Consider the following 18,200-nt stretch of genomic DNA (forward strand, 5'->3'; position numbering starts at 1 on the left):
AGAATGAGATGATGTGTCGCAAGGGGTGAGTCCAAGGTGTGATTTCAACAGAAAACACAGAAATGTGTTAGGTTAGCTGATGTCTGAACACTTAGATACAAAGCAGCCATGCATGCAGGGGAGGCATGTCCAGAGCATGGCTCTCACATGGCTGACATATGGCCCAGTCGTCTAATGAGAAGATGTGTTTGCATTTTCCTCCACCTCTCATTACTCTCGTACATAATGGCACTTTGTGCGGCATAGAGACAGTCTGACTACCTATTACTGTAGTCAGAGAAGTTAACTAAATGTCCCACATTTTGAGGAAAACACTTTTCAGGAAAGATTTAAAAAGATGTGACTACTGAGCAAGGCACACATCAGCTATAGTAACTCTTCAGGATATATTCATCAAACATATCTAGTATTACCTGAAAAAGTAAACGCAAACAGTTGCTTCAGGAAATATGATATGGTTGCTTACCTGAAGCGAGGGAACATATAATGTTAAAGGACAAAAAAAGGTTTTTCTCTCACTTCTCTTTTCTGCCCATCTGTGTTCTCCTCCTGAACGGCTGAAGTCTCGTCATGTCTGTGGAGTCGATCTCCCTCCCTCCCTCTCTCTCTCCCTCCCTCCCTCTCTCTCTCTCTCTCCCTCCCTCTCTCTCTCTCTCTCCCTCTCTCTCTCTCTCTCTCTCTCTCTCTCTCTCTCTCTCTCTCTCTTTCTCTCTCTCTCTCTCTCTCTCTCTCTCTCTCTCTCTCTCTCTCTCTCTCTCTCTCTCTCTCTCTCCCTCTCTTTCTCTCCCTGTCTCTCATTCTCAGGCATGCACCCACCCTCTATCTCTCTCTCTCTCAATTTGACACATTTGCACAGACAACCTCTCTTTCAGTCTATCTGTGTTCTCTTTGTCTGTCTCAAACTATAACATGCACAGCCTTTATTTACCTCTCTCTCTCACACACACACACACACACACACACACACACACACGTATAGATTGTACATGGCTTTGACAACAATACCCTTGTCCACTTGAAAACTACAATTCCGTTTATACGGTTTTTATGTTTATTTAAGGTAGTGTTGGACCCTGCCTTACATTCCCGAACAGTAGGTGGCGGTGATGCAACTCTTAAACGTTAGTTGCAATCTGCCATAACACCAAAAGAAGAAGAAGACAAAGAACTACATTTCCCATGACTGCGTGATCACGTGAAGTCATGAGGTAAATCATCAGATTGTCGCCGAACCTGCGGTTCTCAAGTATTAGCTAGCCTGCAACGCCAGCGCAGTGCAGTGGGGCAGGAATACAGTACGATGGCGGTGGACACTATTTCTCCTGATTGGGAATTTGATCGATTTGATGATGGATCTCAGAGTAAGTATGAGGATAAAATAGTAAGGAGCTGAACAACTACTATGCATGATTTACCATCGCAATGCCTTTGCGGTCAAGTTATAGCTAGGGCTAACTACAGAAGGAACAGCAAACTTACTAGCTAGTCCTAGGTAGCTACTAGGACTGGCTGACTCCTGCCCTGGTTTGTCTGACTGGTTTACTTCATAATCTTGGATGTCGATTTCTCACTTTCCAAATAAAAACTTGGCTCGACGTATTCCAATTATTTTCACAGGCTAGCTTTACAGGTTGTTTACATGCTAGCTAGTACTGTCAGTGTCAAGCAAGCATAGCAAACTGGATAGCTAAACAAGCAAACTGCCTCAACAATTATCATCAACAGAGAGTAATTACGTCGTTAGTTTCACTCAAAGTAGTCTAATATTAGCAAGTGTTTCATTTTCTTGTTTTTGAATTTATCGTGAAAAAATTGCCAGAAATCACTGCTAATACAAAGTCCGACAGAGTTGACATCCCTCAGAAGGATCTTGTTTATCGTCTGCATTTCCCCAGATGTAGCCAAACTCATGTTGCATCCTGTCAATGCTCTCCGTCCTCAGAGATCCACACTGAAGTGCAGTTGAAGAACTATGGAAGATTCCTGGAGGAGTACACCCGTCACCTGAGGGGCATAGAGGATGCTCTGGACGATTCCATAGGAGACGTGTGGGACTTCACCTTGGACCCCATAGCCCTGAAGGTCAGTATTTACAGTGGGCGCTGTTCAGATACATGCAGTCCAGTTACAGTTTATGCTTCACCTGTAATCCTATTCTCACAAGTGATGCTTCCTTCTCTCCTCTAGCTCCTCCCATATGAGCAGTCCTCCCTGTTGGAGTTGATCAAAACAGACAACAAGGTGAGATGGAAGCAGAATCCCTCTTAAATCCATTATTGCATCAGAGGAATGGAGATGAATCGAGAATCATAATAAATTCAGCAGTTAATGTGCGCCTGGTGTAATCTGTGTTAATGACACCTGAGAAGTGTGTTGAAAATGCCCATAACTGTGATCTGGCCACCGTCCAACTTCCTCTAATCACTTCCTCTGTAGCTGGAATACTAAACAGGAACTCCTCATCTTACACGGGAGGCTGGGGCATGAGATACTCCTGAACAACATTAGGGCCCTTTTTCAAATGATCATAATGTGATGTCTTAAAGGCAGGGTTGGTAAATTGAGAGCTTAATGATTTGTTGTGTTTATTACAGTCCTGCGATGCCCACAGATATCCTATAGATTTAAATTTCCTATAAAAAAATTAATATTTATTGGTTGCTATCAGAATGTTGTTTTTTTTGACGTAAATATGGGAAAAAGTGCATCTCAGAAACGGGACCTACCCTGGCTTTAAGGTGACGTTTGGCTTCTCCTCTCAGGTTCTGAACAAAGTCATCACAGTCTACGCAGCGCTCTGTAGCGAGGTGAAGAAACTCAAATATGAGGTAAAAGACAAAGCTTTCAGCTTTACGTTGTTTGTCAAGCATCGTTTTCAGTTAATTGAAAGCCCTGAAGAATGCTAGTGATTTACTTATGGAATGACAGTGATTTACTGATGGAATGCTAATGTTGTCTGAAGAATGCTAATGTTGTCTGAAGAATGCTGATGTTGTCTGAAGAATGCTGATGTTGTCTGAAGAATGCTAATGCTAATCTGTGTCTCCCCCTGTAGGCAGAAACAAAGTTCTACAACGGTCTGCTGTACTATGGTGAAGGAGGTGTGGATATCCTTAACTCAGTGTTTTTATTTCCATTGGTATGGAAGGTTACATGACCCTGTGGTGACCTTAGGTGGTGTGCTCACTGTGTGTGTTCTGTGCCAGTGTCAGACAGCAGTGTGCTGGAGGGGGAGCTGCAGGTGCAGATGGGCAGGTTCATCTCTTTCCTCCAGGTCAGTCGGCAGAATATACACTGTGCAGAGGTCTTGGTCCCCCAAGGTTTTTTACATGAATATTGTCTAGGATTTTCTCTTCTGAATGTGATCCGCAGTCCAAAAAAATGCAATTTTGCTGAAAATGTTGTTTGGTCTTTTCATGTACTTATTTCTCCAAGTGTTTTTGCTCCACTTGAAAATATATATTTTTTGTACCTAAGACTTTTGCACAGTACTGAAGGTTTATGGCAGAATAGTGAGTTTTATACGATCCCAGTTGGGATGGTGTGCTCACCGTGGTACCACGTGTGTGTTTCCCAGGAGCTGTCCTGCTTTGTGGCACGGTGTTTCGAGGTTGTGGTCAACATTGTTCACCAGCTGGCGGCCCTCTACAACAGCAACAAGTGAGAAACAGGGTTTGGTCACTTCCGCTCTGGAAACTAGACAAGCCACAGAACTGACTGCTTGACTCTCTTCTATCGGTAGGGGTGCAACCAAAATCATCGAGTCTTCAGGGGTTCATTTTCAGGTATTTGCTGTTTTCTTTTCCTCCACTTTTCATATCATTTCTCTCCCATGCAATAGTTTTGATGTGTGTGTGTGCGTGCCTGCCTGCGTGTGTGCCTGTGTGTGTGTGTTTGTGTGTGCCTGCCTGCCTGCGTGCCTGTGTGTGCAGACTGTGTATGAGCACCTGGGAGAGTTGCTGGTGGTTCTGCTCACGCTGGATGAGATCATGGAGAACCACACCACCCTGAAAGACCACTGGAAGATGTACAAGAGGTACACACACACACACACACAATGACACAATGACACACATGTGGAGGTTGAGGGCAGTGCTGAATGATGCGTGGTGTGACTGCCCCCTGCAGGCTGCTGAAGTCGGTGCACCACAACCCTGGGAAGTTCTCCATCCCGGAGGAGAAGCTGAAGCCGTTTGAGAAGCTGCTGTTGAGGCTGGAGGGACAGCTGCTGGACGGCATGATCTTCCAGGTGTGGAGAACACGTCTTCTGAATGCCACAGCCAGCGTTTGTGTCCCCTGTGTGTCAGAACCAAGGCTAGGACGAGTGTGTAGGGAGTCAGGTGGCTGAGCGGTTAGGGAAGCGGGCTAGTAATCAGAAGGTTGCCAGTTCGATTCCCGGCCGTGCCAAATGACGTTGTGTCCTTGGGCAAGGCACTTCACCCTACTTGCCTCGGGGAGAATGTCCCTGTACTTACTGTAAGTCGCTCTGGATAAGAGCGTCTGCTGAATGACTAAATGTAAATGTAAATGTGTGTGAGCACTCAAACACAGTAGGAGCAAGGAGTGTAACCAAATGTAGAAAACCAGACCACCTACCAGACCATAAAATACAACTTTACAGTATTTTACGAGGCAAAAGGGGGCCTCTAGTAGCCAATGTAGGTTTTTCATCCTGACACTGTGTTCCTGACCCTGTGCGTGTGTGTGTGTGACAGGCGTGTGTGGAGCAGAGGTTTGACGACCCAGGAGAAGGAGTTTGCGTGTCGAAGAACAGCGCCTTTGCAGAGGAGTTTTCCCTCAACATCCGCACCATCTTCACCAACGTCGAGTCCAAGATCGGTGAGAACACGTCCTCAACAGGAGGAGCACTGATGTTCGTGTCATGAGCTGTCCTGTGACAACAGTCTGTTTCAGCCTCTGAATGTTGACCGCTGTGTTTGTGGTGTGTGTTTGTGGTGTGTGTGTTCCAGGCGAGCCCTCAGAGATCGACCAGAGGGATAAGTACGCGGGAGTGTGTGGTCTCTTTGTGCTTCACTTTCACATCTTCAGGACGATAGACAAGAAGCTCTACAAGGCTCTGCTAGACGTCTGTAAAAAGGTACACCAGGGTGACTCCTCTCTTCCTCTCTCACTTTTTTCTTTTTCTCCTCCTTTTACGACACACACGTACAGTGCACACACACACACACACAAACAGTACAAACACACATATACAGTACACACACAGAGTACACATGGTGCATCAGGCAGCGGAATTCCTCAGGTGTGTGTGTGTTCCTACCTCTCCCAGGTTCCTGCTGTCACCTTGACCGCCAACATCATCTGGTTCCCAGACGCCTTCCTCATCGCTAAGGTCCCCGCCGCCGCCAAGCTGATGGACAGGAAGAGCCTGCAGGCCATCAGAGCGCAGAGAGACGCCTTCCTCCAGCACAAGGCCCAGACACTCACCAAGTCAGTCAGCTGGGACCCAGCTCACTCTGTCATCCAGTCAGCTGGGACCCAGCTCACTCTGTCATCCAGTCAGCTGGGACCCAGCTCACTCTGTCATCCAGTCAGCTGGGACCCAGCTCACTCTGTCATCCAGGCAAACACGGGGATTCAAACCTGTGAACTCCTGATCTGTAGTCCACTGCTTTACCAGTCTAGCAACCAACTAATCAATCTCTTAACGTTATGAATAATAATAATAAAATAATATTATTATAAATGAAGAACCATTGCAGAAGAATGTAGTTCTGCCATCTGTACTGGTGTCCTAGTGAGTCCATGACTCCGGTCTGACTTCCAGGGACGTTCAGTCGTACTACGTGTTCGTGACATCCTGGATGATGAAGATGGAGGCCATCTTGTCTAAGGAGCAGCGTAGCGACAGGCTGGCAGAGGACCTGAGCGGGCGATGCAACATCTTTGTCCAGGTGAGAAGGGGAGGGAGGGACAGGGCTGGCTGGATGGAGGGAGGGATGGATGGTGGGATGGAGGGAGGGATGGATGGTGGGAGGGATAGAGGGAGGGATGGATGAGAGTCCTGATGCTGTGTTGGTCCCCAGGGCATCCTGTATGCCTACAGTATCAGCACCATCATCAAGACCACCATGAACCTGTACATGTCCATGCAGCGGCCCATGACCAAGACCTCTGTCAAAGCTCTCTGCAGGCTAGTGGAGCTTCTCAAGGTTAGTGTGTGTGTGTATATCGTCAATGTTTGTTTATCGTTAATGTGTGTGTGTGTAATGGAAGAATTCTGTAGACACTGTATGCTCAAATAGTCAAGATGCAGTATTAATACATTATTTAATCGATACCGAAAAGTACTTGAACAAAGATCTTTGTGACTGATCTGCTGGAGGAAACGTAACAGCCACGTGATACCGGATGTAAACACAAGGGATGTAAACAATGGATGTCTTAACAGGAAAATGTCAACCAGCTGATTCAATACGCATACTCTAAGTCTCCAACTGACCCTTTGAAGTACTACACCCTTAGGTCATAAGTCTTAATTGGGAGGATGTAGAAAATGCCCACCTTTTGTGGGGTAAGCTGCCCCACAGGGTGATCAGAAGCCTCAGGACAAACGTTCCCTATCATCCTCACCAGGGGGGTGTTCCAGGTAGCGGGTTTAACAAACTCTGAGCCTAACTCTGAGCTCTGAGTGAGTTACTCTAAAATGGGAAACTACGACTTTTCGGTTCCAGAAAAACTGAAAAAACTGTGTAGGTCGGACTGATCAAGTGAAGGGGAGATGTTTGATGTTAACAGAATTGTCCCAAAGATGCCCCTAAACACAGACATGTGATATCATTTCCTGTGCAGGCAGTGGAGCACATGTTCCACCGGCGGTCCATGGTGGTGGCCGACTCAGTCTCCCACATCACCCAGCAGCTGCAGTCCCAGGCCCTGCACGCCATCGCCATCGCCAAGGTACCGCCTGGACTCACCGCCAGCACACTAACTCACACTAACACACACTAACTCACACTAACACACACTACTATTACACTAACACACACTACTATTACACTAACACACACCGCCAGCACACTAACTCACACCGCCAGCACACTGACATACCCAGGAACACCCAACACCCCCACAGAATGATTCCCTGTGTTTCCTGTCCCCTGCAGAAGCGCGTGGTGTCGGATAAGAAGTACAGCGAGCAGCGCCTGGACGTGCTGTCCTCCCTGGTCCTGGCAGAGAACGCCCTGAACGGGCCCAGCACTAAAGAGCGCCGCCTGGTGGTGGCTCTGGCCCTGAGCGTGGGAACACAGATGGTGAGGAGACGCCCTGTCACTCAGCCGCTCTGCTGCACTCTGAAACACAGCACCTCCCAATGTCCACAGCACCGTTCTGACAGAGAGACTTCCTGCTCTGACAGAGACACTTCCTGTTCTGACAGAGAGACTTCCTGTTCTGACAGAGAGACTTCCTGTTCTGACAGAGAGACTTCCTGCTCTGACAGAGAGACTTCCTGTTCTGACAGAGAGACTTCCTGTTCTGTCAGAGAGACTTCTTGTTCTGTCAGAGACTTCCTGCTCTGTCAGAGAGACTTCCTGTTCTGTCAGAGACTTCCTGCTCTGACAGAGAGAGACTTCCTGTTCCCTCACAGAAAACCTTCAAGGACGAGGAGTTGCTTCCTCTGCAGCTGGGCCTGAAGAAGCTGGACCTGATCAGCGAGCTGAGGGAGAGGTTAGAGGAGCACACACACACACACACACACACACAGATTACTACATTTCCAGAATAATGCATATTGAAAGAAGTCTTTTACAGATGAACATGTTCACTGTCTTATGAGTGTTCCTGAGTGTGAACTGCAGTGTTGCTGTCACGCTCCGCAGGGTCAAAGTTCAGTGTGACTGCAGCTTCCTGTACTGGCACAGAGCAGTGTTCCCCATCTACCTGGACGACGTGTACGACAACGCAGTGGACGCTGCTCGCATACATGTACGCCCCGGCTTAGGGTTCCACTACCCCACACACCCCTACCACACACTACCACACACACACGTAGCACACACTACCTCACACACACCTACCACACACTACCACACACACCCCTACCACACACTACCACACACACACTACCACACACACTACCTCACACACCCCTACCACACACACACGTACCACACACTACCGCACACACCCCTACCACACACGACCTCACACACCCCTACCTCACACACCCCTACATCACACACCCCTACATCACACGACCACACACACCCATACCACACTCTACCACACACATCCCTACCACACACCCCTACACTACCTGCTACCCCACACAAGCCATTTCCTCTGTAACCAGGTCGTGTTTGGTGTGTGTCCTGTCTCAGTACATGTTCAGTGCCCTGAGGGATAGCGTACCCACCATGCTGTACGCCAAACACATGGAGTCATGTGACCAGCTTCTGGACAGCTACGACCAGGAGATCATGGAGGTGTTCAATGAGGTGAGGGGTGTGGGTGTGGGTGAGGCAGGTGGGTGAGGTAGACAGGGGAAATAGGAGTGCAATGGGGCGGTGGAGAGGGGTGGGGGTGGGTGGAGAAGGGGGGGATGGTCTAGATTAAAATACTGCTGTCTGTGCATGCATGACCCCTACTGATGCCCTCCTCCCATCCCTCCTCTCCTCCACCCTCCCCCCCTCGCTCCACCCTTCCCCCCCTCGCAGCACCTGCTTGATAAGCTGTGTAAGGAGATAGAGAAAGACCTGCGTCTGTCGGTGCACACTCACCTGAAGCTGGACGACAGGAACCCCTTCAAGGTGGGCATGAAGGACCTGGCACAGCTGTTCTCCCTCAAACCCGTCCGCTTTTTCAACCGCTTCATCCACATCAAAGGTACGCTGCCCTGCACACCTGGCTGCTCACCTGACTGTGTGTGTGTGTGTGTCACCTTGTTTAAGCTCCCTTGTAGGGACCAAATGTCCTCACAAGTATAGTTAACCAGGACAAACTTGACCTTGTGGAGCCCTTTTGCTGCGCCCCATAACTGCAAATGTTTTGTCAGGGAGTTTAGCGGTTAGAATTACATTAAAGGTTAAGGTTAGTGGTTAGAGATAATAACACCGGTTTGAATGGGAGCAAATGGTCGGGCCCCACCAGGATAACCAAGCTGAGTGTGTTTCCAGCCTACGTGACCCACTACCTGGATAAGACCTTCTACAACCTGACTACCGTGGCCCTGCATGACTGGGCCACCTACAGTGAGATGAGGAACCTGGCAACCCAGCGCTACGGCCTGGTGATGACGGAGGCTCACCTGCCAAGCCAGACCCTGGAACAGGTGTGTGTTTGTGAGGTGTGTTAGGTGTGTGTTGGCGAGGTGTGTGTTGGCGAGGTGTGTGTTGACGAGGTGTGTGTGTGTTTGCGCTGTGTGTGTGTTAGGCCTGTGTGCGAGGTGTGTGTGTGTTTGTTAGGCGTGTGTGTGCGAGGTGTGTGTGTGTGTGTGCGAGGTGTGTGTGTGTGTGTGTGCGAGGTGTGTGTGTGTGTGTGTGTGCGAGGTGTGTGTGTGTGTGTGTGTGCGAGGTGTGTGTGTGTGTGTGCGAGGTGTGTGTGTGTGTGTGTGTGCGAGGTGTGTGTGTGTGTGTGTGTGCGAGGTGTGTGTGTGTGTGTGTGTGCGAGGTGTGTGTGTGTGTGTGTGTGTGCGAGGTGTGTGTGTGTGTGTGCGAGGTGTGTGTGTGTGTGTGGGTGTGTGTGCGAGGTGTGTGTGTGTGTGTGTGTGTGTGTGCGAGGTGTGTGTGTGTGTGTGTGTGCGAGGTGTGTGTGTGTGTGTGTGTGCGAGGTGTGTGTGTGTGTGTGTGTGTGCGAGGTGTGTGTGTGTGTGTGTGTGTGTGTGTGTGCGAGGTGTGTGTGTGTGTGTGTGTGTGTGCGAGGTGTGTGTGTGTGTGTGTGTGCGAGGTGTGTGTGTGTGTGTGTGTGCGAGGTGTGTGTGTGTGTGTGTGTGCGAGGGTGTGTGTGTGTGTGTGCGAGGTGTGTGTTGAATCCTGCGTGTCTCCACCAGGGGCTGGATGTTCTGGAGATCATGAGGAACATCCATGTGTTCGTGTCTCGTTATCTCTACAACCTCAACAACCAGGTAACCCACCCCCCCCCCCCCCCCCCCCCCACACACACACACACACATCAATACACACACACACACACAGCTGCTGTACACACTCCTCTGTGTTCCTCCCTCAGATCTTCATAGAGAAGACGAGCAACAACAAGCACCTGAACACCATCAACATACGACACATCGCCAACTCCATCCGCACCCACGGCACGGGCATCATGAACACCACGGTGAGAGAGGAGGGGCGTGTGTTTAGAGGAGAGAGGAGGGGCCTGTGTTTAGAGGAGGGAGGGAGGGGCGTGTGTTTAGAGGAGGGAGGAGGGGCGTGTGTTTAGAGGAGGGAGGAGGGGCGTGTGTTTAGAGGAGAGAGGAGGGGCGTGTGTTTAGAGGAGAGAGGAGGGGCGTGTGTTTAGAGGAGAGAGGGAGGGGCGTGTGTTTAGAGGAGAGAGGAGGGGCGTGTGTTTAGAGGAGGGAGGGAGGGGCGTGTGTTTAGAGGAGAGAGGAGGGGCGTGTGTTTAGAGGAGGGAGGGAGGGGCGTGTGTTTAGAGGAGGGAGGAGGGGCGTGTGTTTAGAGGAGGGAGGAGGGGCGTGTGTTTAGAGGAGAGAGGAGGGGCGTGTGTTTAGAGGAGAGAGGAGGGGCGTGTGTTTAGAGGAGGGAGGGAGGGGCGTGTGTTTAGAGGAGAGAGGAGGGGCGTGTGTTTAGAGGAGGGAGGAGGGGCGTGTGTTTAGAGGAGGGAGGGAGGGGCGTATGTTTAGAGGAGGGAGGGAGGGGCGTGTGTTTAGAGGAGGGAGGAGGGGCGTGTGTTTAGAGGAGAGAGGAGGGGGCGTGTGTTTAGAGGAGGGAGGGAGGGGCGTGTGTTTAGAGGAGAGAGGAGGGGCGTGTGTTAGAGGAGGGAGGGAGGGGCGTGTGTTTAGAGGAGGGAGGAGGGGCCTGTGTTTAGAGGAGGGAGGGAGGGGCGTGTGTTTAGAGGAGGGAGGAGGGGCGTGTGTTTAGAGGAGAGAGGAGGGGCGTGTGTTTAGAGGAGGGAGGAGGGGCGTGTGTTTAGAGGAGGGAGGGAGGGGCGTGTGTTTAGAGGAGGGAGGAGGGGCGTGTGTTTAGAGGAGGGAGGGAGGGGCGTGTGTTTAGAGGAGGGAGGAGGGGCGTATGTTAGAGGAGGGAGGAGGGGCGTGTGTTTAGAGGAGGGAGGGAGGGGCGTGTGTTTAGAGGAGGGAGGGAGGGGCGTGTGTTTAGAGGAGAGAGGAGGGGGCGTGTGTTTAGAGGAGGGAGGAGGGGCGTGTGTTTAGAGGAGGGAGGGAGGGGCGTGTGTTTAGAGGAGGGAGGAGGGGCGTGTGTTTAGAGGAGGGAGGGAGGGGCGTGTGTTTAGAGGAGGGAGGAGGGGCGTGTGGTTAGAGGAGGGAGGGAGGGGCGTGTGTTTAGAGGAGGGAGGGAGGGGCGTGTGTTTAGAGGAGGGAGGAGGGGCGTGTGTTTAGAGGAGGGAGGGAGGGGGGGGAGTGATGTTGAGATTTTTGATCTGTGTGCATCTGCCAGAGATCACCTGCGTGTGTGCACTACATTACACAACATACAACATCACCTCACTGTCTAGACCTCACCTAGTACTCTGGTTCTCCACCTCCACCAGGTGAACTTCCACCTACCAGTTCCTCAGGAAGAAGTTCTACATCTTCAGTCAGTTCATGTACGACGAGCACATCAAGTCCAGACTCATCAAAGACATCCGCTTCTTCAGGGAGACAAAGGACCAGTCAGACCAGAAGGTAAACAGTCTAGAACAACCAGTCAGACCAGAAGGTAACAGTCTAGAACAACCAGTCAGACCAGAAGGTAACAGTCTAGAACAACCAGTGAGACCAGAAGGTAACAATCTATAATAACCAGTTAGACCAGAAGGTAACAGTCTATAATAACCAGTTAGACCAGAAGGTAACAGTCTAGAACAACCAGTCAGACCAGAAGGTAACAGTCTAGAATAACCAGTCAGACCAGAAGGTAACAGTCTAGAACAACCAGTCAGACCAGAAGGTAACAGTCTAGAACAACCAGTCAGACCAGAAGGTAACAGTCTAGAATAACCAGTCAGACCAGAAGGTAACAGTCTAGAAGGTTCCGCAGTCTGGATTGGTCTCTCAGCTCACTGAACCTCAGAGATTGGACCCCAGCTCCTGCAGGTGTCTGTGTGTTGAACGGAGTGTGTGTGTGTGTGTGCTGGTGGGTGTGTTTACCACGGTCCAGTACCCGTTTGAGCGGGCGGAGAAGTTCAACCGTGGCATCAGGAAGCTGGGCCTCACCCCTGAGGGACAAAGTTACCTGGACCAGTTTAGACAGCTCATCAGCCAGATCGGTGAGACACACACGCCCATACTCACACACACACGTATATTCATGGTGTCAGATGGGTTTCCTGTTTGTAATGCAATCAACACATACCTCTGTCTCTCTCCCCCCCCCCCCCCTCCCCTCCTCTCCTCCTCTCCTGTCCCTCCTCCACCACACGCCCCTCTCTCCTCCTCCCCTCCCCTCCTCTCCTCTCCCTCCTCCACCCCACGCCCCTCTCTCCTCCTCCTCTCCTCTCTCTCCTCCACCCCGCGCCCCTCTCTCCTCCTCTCCTGTCCCTCCTCCACCACACGCCCCTCTCTCCTCCTCCCCTCCTCTCCTCTCCCTCCTCCACCCCACGCCCCTCTCTCCTCCCCCTGTGGTCCCTCCTCCACCCCACGCCCCTCTCTCCTCCCCCTGTGGTCCCTCCTCCACCCCGCGCCCCTCTCTCCTCCTCCTCTCCTCTCTCTCCTCCACCCCGCGCCCCTCTCTCCTCCTCCTCTCCTGTCCCTCCTCCACCACACGCCCCTCTCTCCTCCTCCTCTCCTCTCCCTCCTCCACCCCACGCCCCTCTCTCCTCCTCCCCTCCTCTCTCTCCTCCACCCCACGCCCCTCTCTCCTCCTCCTCTCCTCTCCCTCCTCAACCCCACGCCCCTCTCTCCTCCTCTCCTGTCCCTCCTCCACCACACGCCCCTCTCTCCTCCCCCCCTCCTCTCCTCTCCCTCCACCACACGCCCCTCTCTCCTCCTCCCCTCCTCTCCCTCCTCCCCCCCACGCCCCTCTCTCCTCCTCCCCTCCTCTCTCCTCCTCCACCCCACGCCCCTCTCTCCTCCTCCCCTCCTCTCTCTCCTCCACCCCACGCCCCTCTCTCCTCCTCTCCTGTCCCTCCTCCACCACACGCCCCTCTCTCCTCCTCCCCTCCTCTCTCCTCCTCCACCCCGCGCCCCTCTCTCCTCCCCCCCTGGTGGTCCCTCCTCCCTCAGGTAATGCTATGGGCTACGTGAGAATGATCCGGTCAGGAGGACTGCATTGCTGCAGCAGTGCCATCAGGTACGGCAGCTCTGTCTGAAGGGTCTGTATCTAACCAGTGTGTGATGGGGCTGGGGTGAGTGTGTATCTAACCAGTGTGTGATGGGGCTGGGGTGAGTGTGTATCTAACCAGTGTGTGATGGGGCTGGGGTGAGTGTGTATCTAACCAGTGTGTGACGGGGCTGGGGTGAGTGTGTATCTAACCAGTGTGTGATGGGGCTGGGGTGAGTGTGTATCTAACCAGTGTGTGATGGGGCTGGGGTGAGTGTGTATCTAACCAGTGTGTGATGGGGCTGGGGTGAGTGTGTATCTAACCAGTGTGTGATGGGGCTGGGGTGAGTGTGTATCTAACCAGTGTGTGATGGGGCTGGGGTGAGTGTGTATCTAACCAGTGTGTGATGGGGCTGGGGTGAGTGTGTATCTAACCAGTGTGTGATGGGGCTGGGGTGAGTGTGTATCTAACCAGTGTGTGACGGGGCTGGGGTGAGTGTGTATCTAACCAGCGTGTGACGGGGCTGGGGTGAGTCTGTATCTAACCAGTGTGTGACGGGGCTGGGGTGAGTCTGTATCTAACCAGTGTGTGACGGGGCTGGGGTGAGTCTGTATCTAACCAGTGTGTGACGGGGCTGGGGTGAGTCTGTATCTAACCAGTGTGTGACGGGGCTGGGGTGAGTCTGTATCTAACCAGTGTGTGACGGGGCTGGGGTGAGTGTGTATCTAACCAGTGTGTGACGGGGCTGGGGTGAGTGTGTATCTAACCAGTGTGTGACGGGGCTGGGGTGAGTCTGTATCTAACCAGTGTGTGACGGGGCTGGGGTGAGTGTGTATCTAACCAGTGTGTGACGGGGCTGGGGTGAGTCTGTATCTAACCAGTGTTTGACGGGGCTGGGGTGAGTCTGTATCTAACCAGTGTGTGATGGGGCTGGGGTGAGTCTGTATCTAACCAGTGTGTGACGGGGCTGGGGTGAGTCTGTATCTAACCAGTGTGTGACGGGGCTGGGGTGAGTCTGTATCTAACCAGTGTGTGACGGGGCTGGGGTGAGTGTGTATCTAACCAGTGTGTGACGGGGCTGGGGTGAGTCTGTATCTAACCAGTGTGTGATGGGGGCTGGGGTGAGTGTGTATCTAACCAGTGTGTGACGGGGCTGGGGTGAGTCTGTATCTAACCAGTGTGTGATGGGGGCTGTGGTTGGCAGGTTTGTGCCTGACCTGGAGGACATAGTGAACTTTGAGGAGCTGGTGAAGGAGGAGGGCCTGTCTGAGGAGACACAGAAGGCTGCCAGGTACGCCACCGCCACATGAGCTAGAGCCTTCGCTGTGTGTTAGAGGAACGGGACAGTCAAAGGTGTGTGTGTGTGTGTTGCAGCCTGCTGGACAGCGTGCTAGGAGACCTGACCAGTAACTCAGCTGAGGGGACTGAGTATTTTAAGATGTTGGTGGGAGTGTTTGCCCCGGAGTTCCGCAGTGCCAAGAACATGCACCTGAGGAACTTCTATATGATCGTACCTCCACTGGTCAGTCTCTCTCTTTTCACTTTTACTCTAACACACACACACACACACACACACACACACACACACACACACACACACACACACAGATATTTTCAGACAGACGATATTATCTCCCTCTGGTCTCCAGCGCCAGAGTCTGACCCCTAACTGTAACGTTGTGTTCTCCAGACGGTGAACTTCGTGGAACATTCCATCGGCTGCAAGGAGAAGCTCAACAAGAAGAACAAAGGGGGAGCATCCTTCACGGACGACGGCTTCGCCATGGGTACGCCGGGACGTGGGGCCCTGAACCTCAATCCTCCTAAATGTCTGAGAAGTCGATTCCTAAAAATCACTGTCTGCCGTCTGTCCCGTCCCCCCCTCCTCCCCCAGGAGTGGCGTACATCCTCAAGCTCCTGGACCAGTACCTGGAGTTTGACTCACTGCACTGGTTCCAGGCGGTCAGGGAAAAGTACCTGAAGGAGATGAACGCCGTGGTGAAGGAGCAGAGTGTCCAGGCCACCAGCCAAGACGAGAAGCTGCTGCAGACCATGAACCTCACCCAGAAGAGGCTGGATGTGTACCTGCAGGTAGGCAGACCATGAACCTCACCCAGAAGAGGCTGGATGTGTACCTGCAGGTATGCAGACCATGAACCTCAAGCGGGAGATTTGTCTGTCCGCCCGTTTCGCAAGTTCGACGGTATTGATTTCAAGGGCTGCCATTACCACGGTAACCTGCTGTGGATGGAAAATCGTGAATGTGTCACTCTTGGTTTTATATATACTGTTGTTAATTTTTTTATATTTGTGTTCTTAAAAAAAACTGAAGCCTGGAGGAAGTTGAGCATTTCAATTTGAGCAACTTCTATCAGTGTGCGAACTTGACCTTGACGACCCTTGACCTTAGACCTCGACCTTGATGAAGCATGACGTGTTGTGACCTTGCTGTCCTGCAGGAGTTTGAGCTGCTGCACTTCTCCCTGAGCAGCGCACGCATCTTCTTCAGAGCTGACAAGACGGCCGCAGAGGAGACACAGGAGAAGAAGGACAAAGGTCAGGGATGAGGGAGGTGCTCAGGGAGGGGGTGAGGGAGGGGCTCAGGGAGGGGCTCAGGGAGGGGGTGAGGGAGGGGGTGAGGGGTGAGGGAGGGGCTCAGGGAGGGGTTGAGGGAGGGGTTGAGGGAGGGGGTCAGGGGTGAGGGAGGGGCTCAGGGAGGGGATGAGGGAGGGGCTCAGGGAGGGGGTCAGGGGGGGGGTGAGGGGCTCAGGGAGGGGGTGAGGGGGGGGGGGTGAGGGAGGGGGTCCAGGGGAGGGGTGAGGGAGGGGGTGTGAAGTGTTTACAGTACGACTCTTAGAGCGCCAAAGCTTGCATGTGAGACACTGACATCTTATGAGTGAAAATGCAAACAGTTGTGCTGGCCTGAACCCTGGAACGGTCAGTGCGACCGTAGAACTGTGACCAGCATTTCTAATCCTGCTGATCTTCTGTCCTAGCAGATGCTGCTGGTAAGCTAAGAGCTGGACCCTCCTCTGATGGCTCCTCCCCCTCTGACTCTGCGGGGAAGTGACCCGCCAGAGGCTGCAGGTCAGAGTTCAGTTATCAGTCATGTGACACAACTTGAGGAAGTTCTTCAGAGCACACCTGGAAACACCTGAGAGGAGGTTCAGCACGCTGACGTCGGCTGTCTCACGTTGGGATCTCCAGCAACCGCCAGCGTGTCTGAGAGACACTGTGTTCTAGAACCAAGAGACTGTTCTGGAACCGAGACACAGTGTTCTGGAACACAGAAAGACTGTTCTGGAACTCTGAGACTGTTCTAGAACCATGTTGACTCGTTCCGTGTGTTTCTGGTTCTGTGTCATCACAGCATCACATGACCACCCTCTGAATGACAGCAGTGACTCAAGAACTCCTCAGTGTGCTGCTGGCCAGGCGGCGCAGTTAGATATTCCTTTTTTTCTTCTTCTTTCTCAAATCAGTGAATGAGAATTTGAAATCCAGGTTATGCTCAGTAGTCCTGGGTTGACTTGCAGGCAGCATGGAAAGTTCTCCACCTCTGGGATTCAGACGACGATGAGAGTGTGCGTCTTTTTTGGATGCACACCAGACCTTCACTGCGCACTGTTTATATCTGTGTGTGTGCACGTGTGTGTGTGTGTGTGCGAGCATGTGTTATTGATCCTGATTCCGCTGTCGTGAGCAGCCCTAACCTGCTGGCTTGTTTCTCTGACAAGAGGCTTTGCGGTTTAATCATAAAGATTTCATGAATGTTTAGATTGTGTGCCATCTTGTTACCGTCTACTAAATACCTCATGTCTTACTTCCTGTCAAGGCCAGGACCCTTTTCATCTGGTTATGATTTATTGAAGTATACTTGTGTATGCATGACATTAAGTGACATCATAATGGAATAACACGTTAAGTCAAAATGTCGTTCCATAATATCCTGCCAGCGCTGGTTGTGTGTCCCACTTGGGTTAACACGTCGGTCCTGATGAAATAATGCCCTTTAAGATGGATACGAACATTTTTTAACTGGATATCAGAAGTCTACTTATGACATTGTCTTTGCTTTCGTGCCTTGTTGAGTACAGTGTTTCATATTTAACTGTTAAGTGATAAAGCAGGGTCTATAAACATGCTCAAGTCATAATCCGCCTTTGTTGGCAGAACTTTGGAATCAGATATGTGGGTGATGGTTAATTTAATTTCAAACTTGATCTGGAAATTATGTAATTTCACGGTAACTTGGACTAAATCGCTGTGTGATTGGCCCCGTTGGCTCACTGGTTGAGTTCTGATTATTCATCCAGAGATCAGATGGAGACCTGTACTAGACCAGTGATGAAGATCTGTATCGTTTCAGGTTTGAACTGACTATATGATGTGCGTTCTGATTCCCCCGTGCTTCAAGTCGTTCTCACCGCTAATCAGATGTAAGACCCTGTACTGTTGTTTTATATTTACTTTTTCTAAATCTAAGGCATTTGTGAGTGTTAAGTGGTGTGTAGTAAACATTTAAATGTATTAATAAATAGTTTTAAATAAACTATGTTAAAAAAAAAATAAAGGTTTCATTGTAAATTACCTACCAGGCAACACCAAGTTTGAAGTTTGTCATTTTGTAACAAGGACTGGAAAATAGGTGTTCTATGGTCCTGCTCCTCTACACTATCCTAAGATCTAAACCTGTAAAGCATGATCAAAACCTGTCATAATAATAGCCTAACCTATTAGGGGTGGGGGAAAAATCGATTCACAATTGACTCGCAATTCAGTCTTCTAACGATTCACAAATG

General features: G+C 51.2%; 1 protein-coding gene across 1 annotated transcript; it reads left to right on the forward strand.

Annotated features, from left to right (window-relative positions):
- The first annotated feature begins 1,269 nt into the window (after positions 1 to 1,269).
- On the forward strand, positions 1,270 to 17,991 carry washc4 (WASH complex subunit 4). Its single transcript, XM_067235078.1, is given in 34 exon segments — positions 1,270 to 1,361; positions 1,943 to 2,082; positions 2,188 to 2,241; positions 2,763 to 2,828; positions 3,056 to 3,101; positions 3,207 to 3,274; positions 3,578 to 3,660; positions 3,743 to 3,785; positions 3,933 to 4,036; positions 4,129 to 4,249; positions 4,716 to 4,839; positions 4,971 to 5,098; positions 5,291 to 5,451; positions 5,789 to 5,915; positions 6,048 to 6,173; positions 6,814 to 6,921; positions 7,128 to 7,274; positions 7,610 to 7,689; positions 7,842 to 7,947; positions 8,343 to 8,459; positions 8,679 to 8,847; positions 9,138 to 9,292; positions 10,010 to 10,084; positions 10,189 to 10,293; positions 11,686 to 11,694; positions 11,696 to 11,821; positions 12,297 to 12,405; positions 13,361 to 13,427; positions 14,603 to 14,689; positions 14,773 to 14,920; positions 15,089 to 15,185; positions 15,293 to 15,489; positions 15,858 to 15,954; positions 16,398 to 17,991. Coding segments are annotated over 34 exon segments (3,522 nt in total). The 5' UTR covers positions 1,270 to 1,300; the 3' UTR covers positions 16,469 to 17,991.
- The last annotated feature ends 209 nt before the right edge of the window (positions 17,992 to 18,200 follow it).

Source organism: Osmerus mordax, chromosome 4, assembly GCF_038355195.1.
Source record: "Osmerus mordax isolate fOsmMor3 chromosome 4, fOsmMor3.pri, whole genome shotgun sequence".
Lineage (NCBI taxonomy): Eukaryota > Metazoa > Chordata > Actinopteri > Osmeriformes > Osmeridae > Osmerus > Osmerus mordax.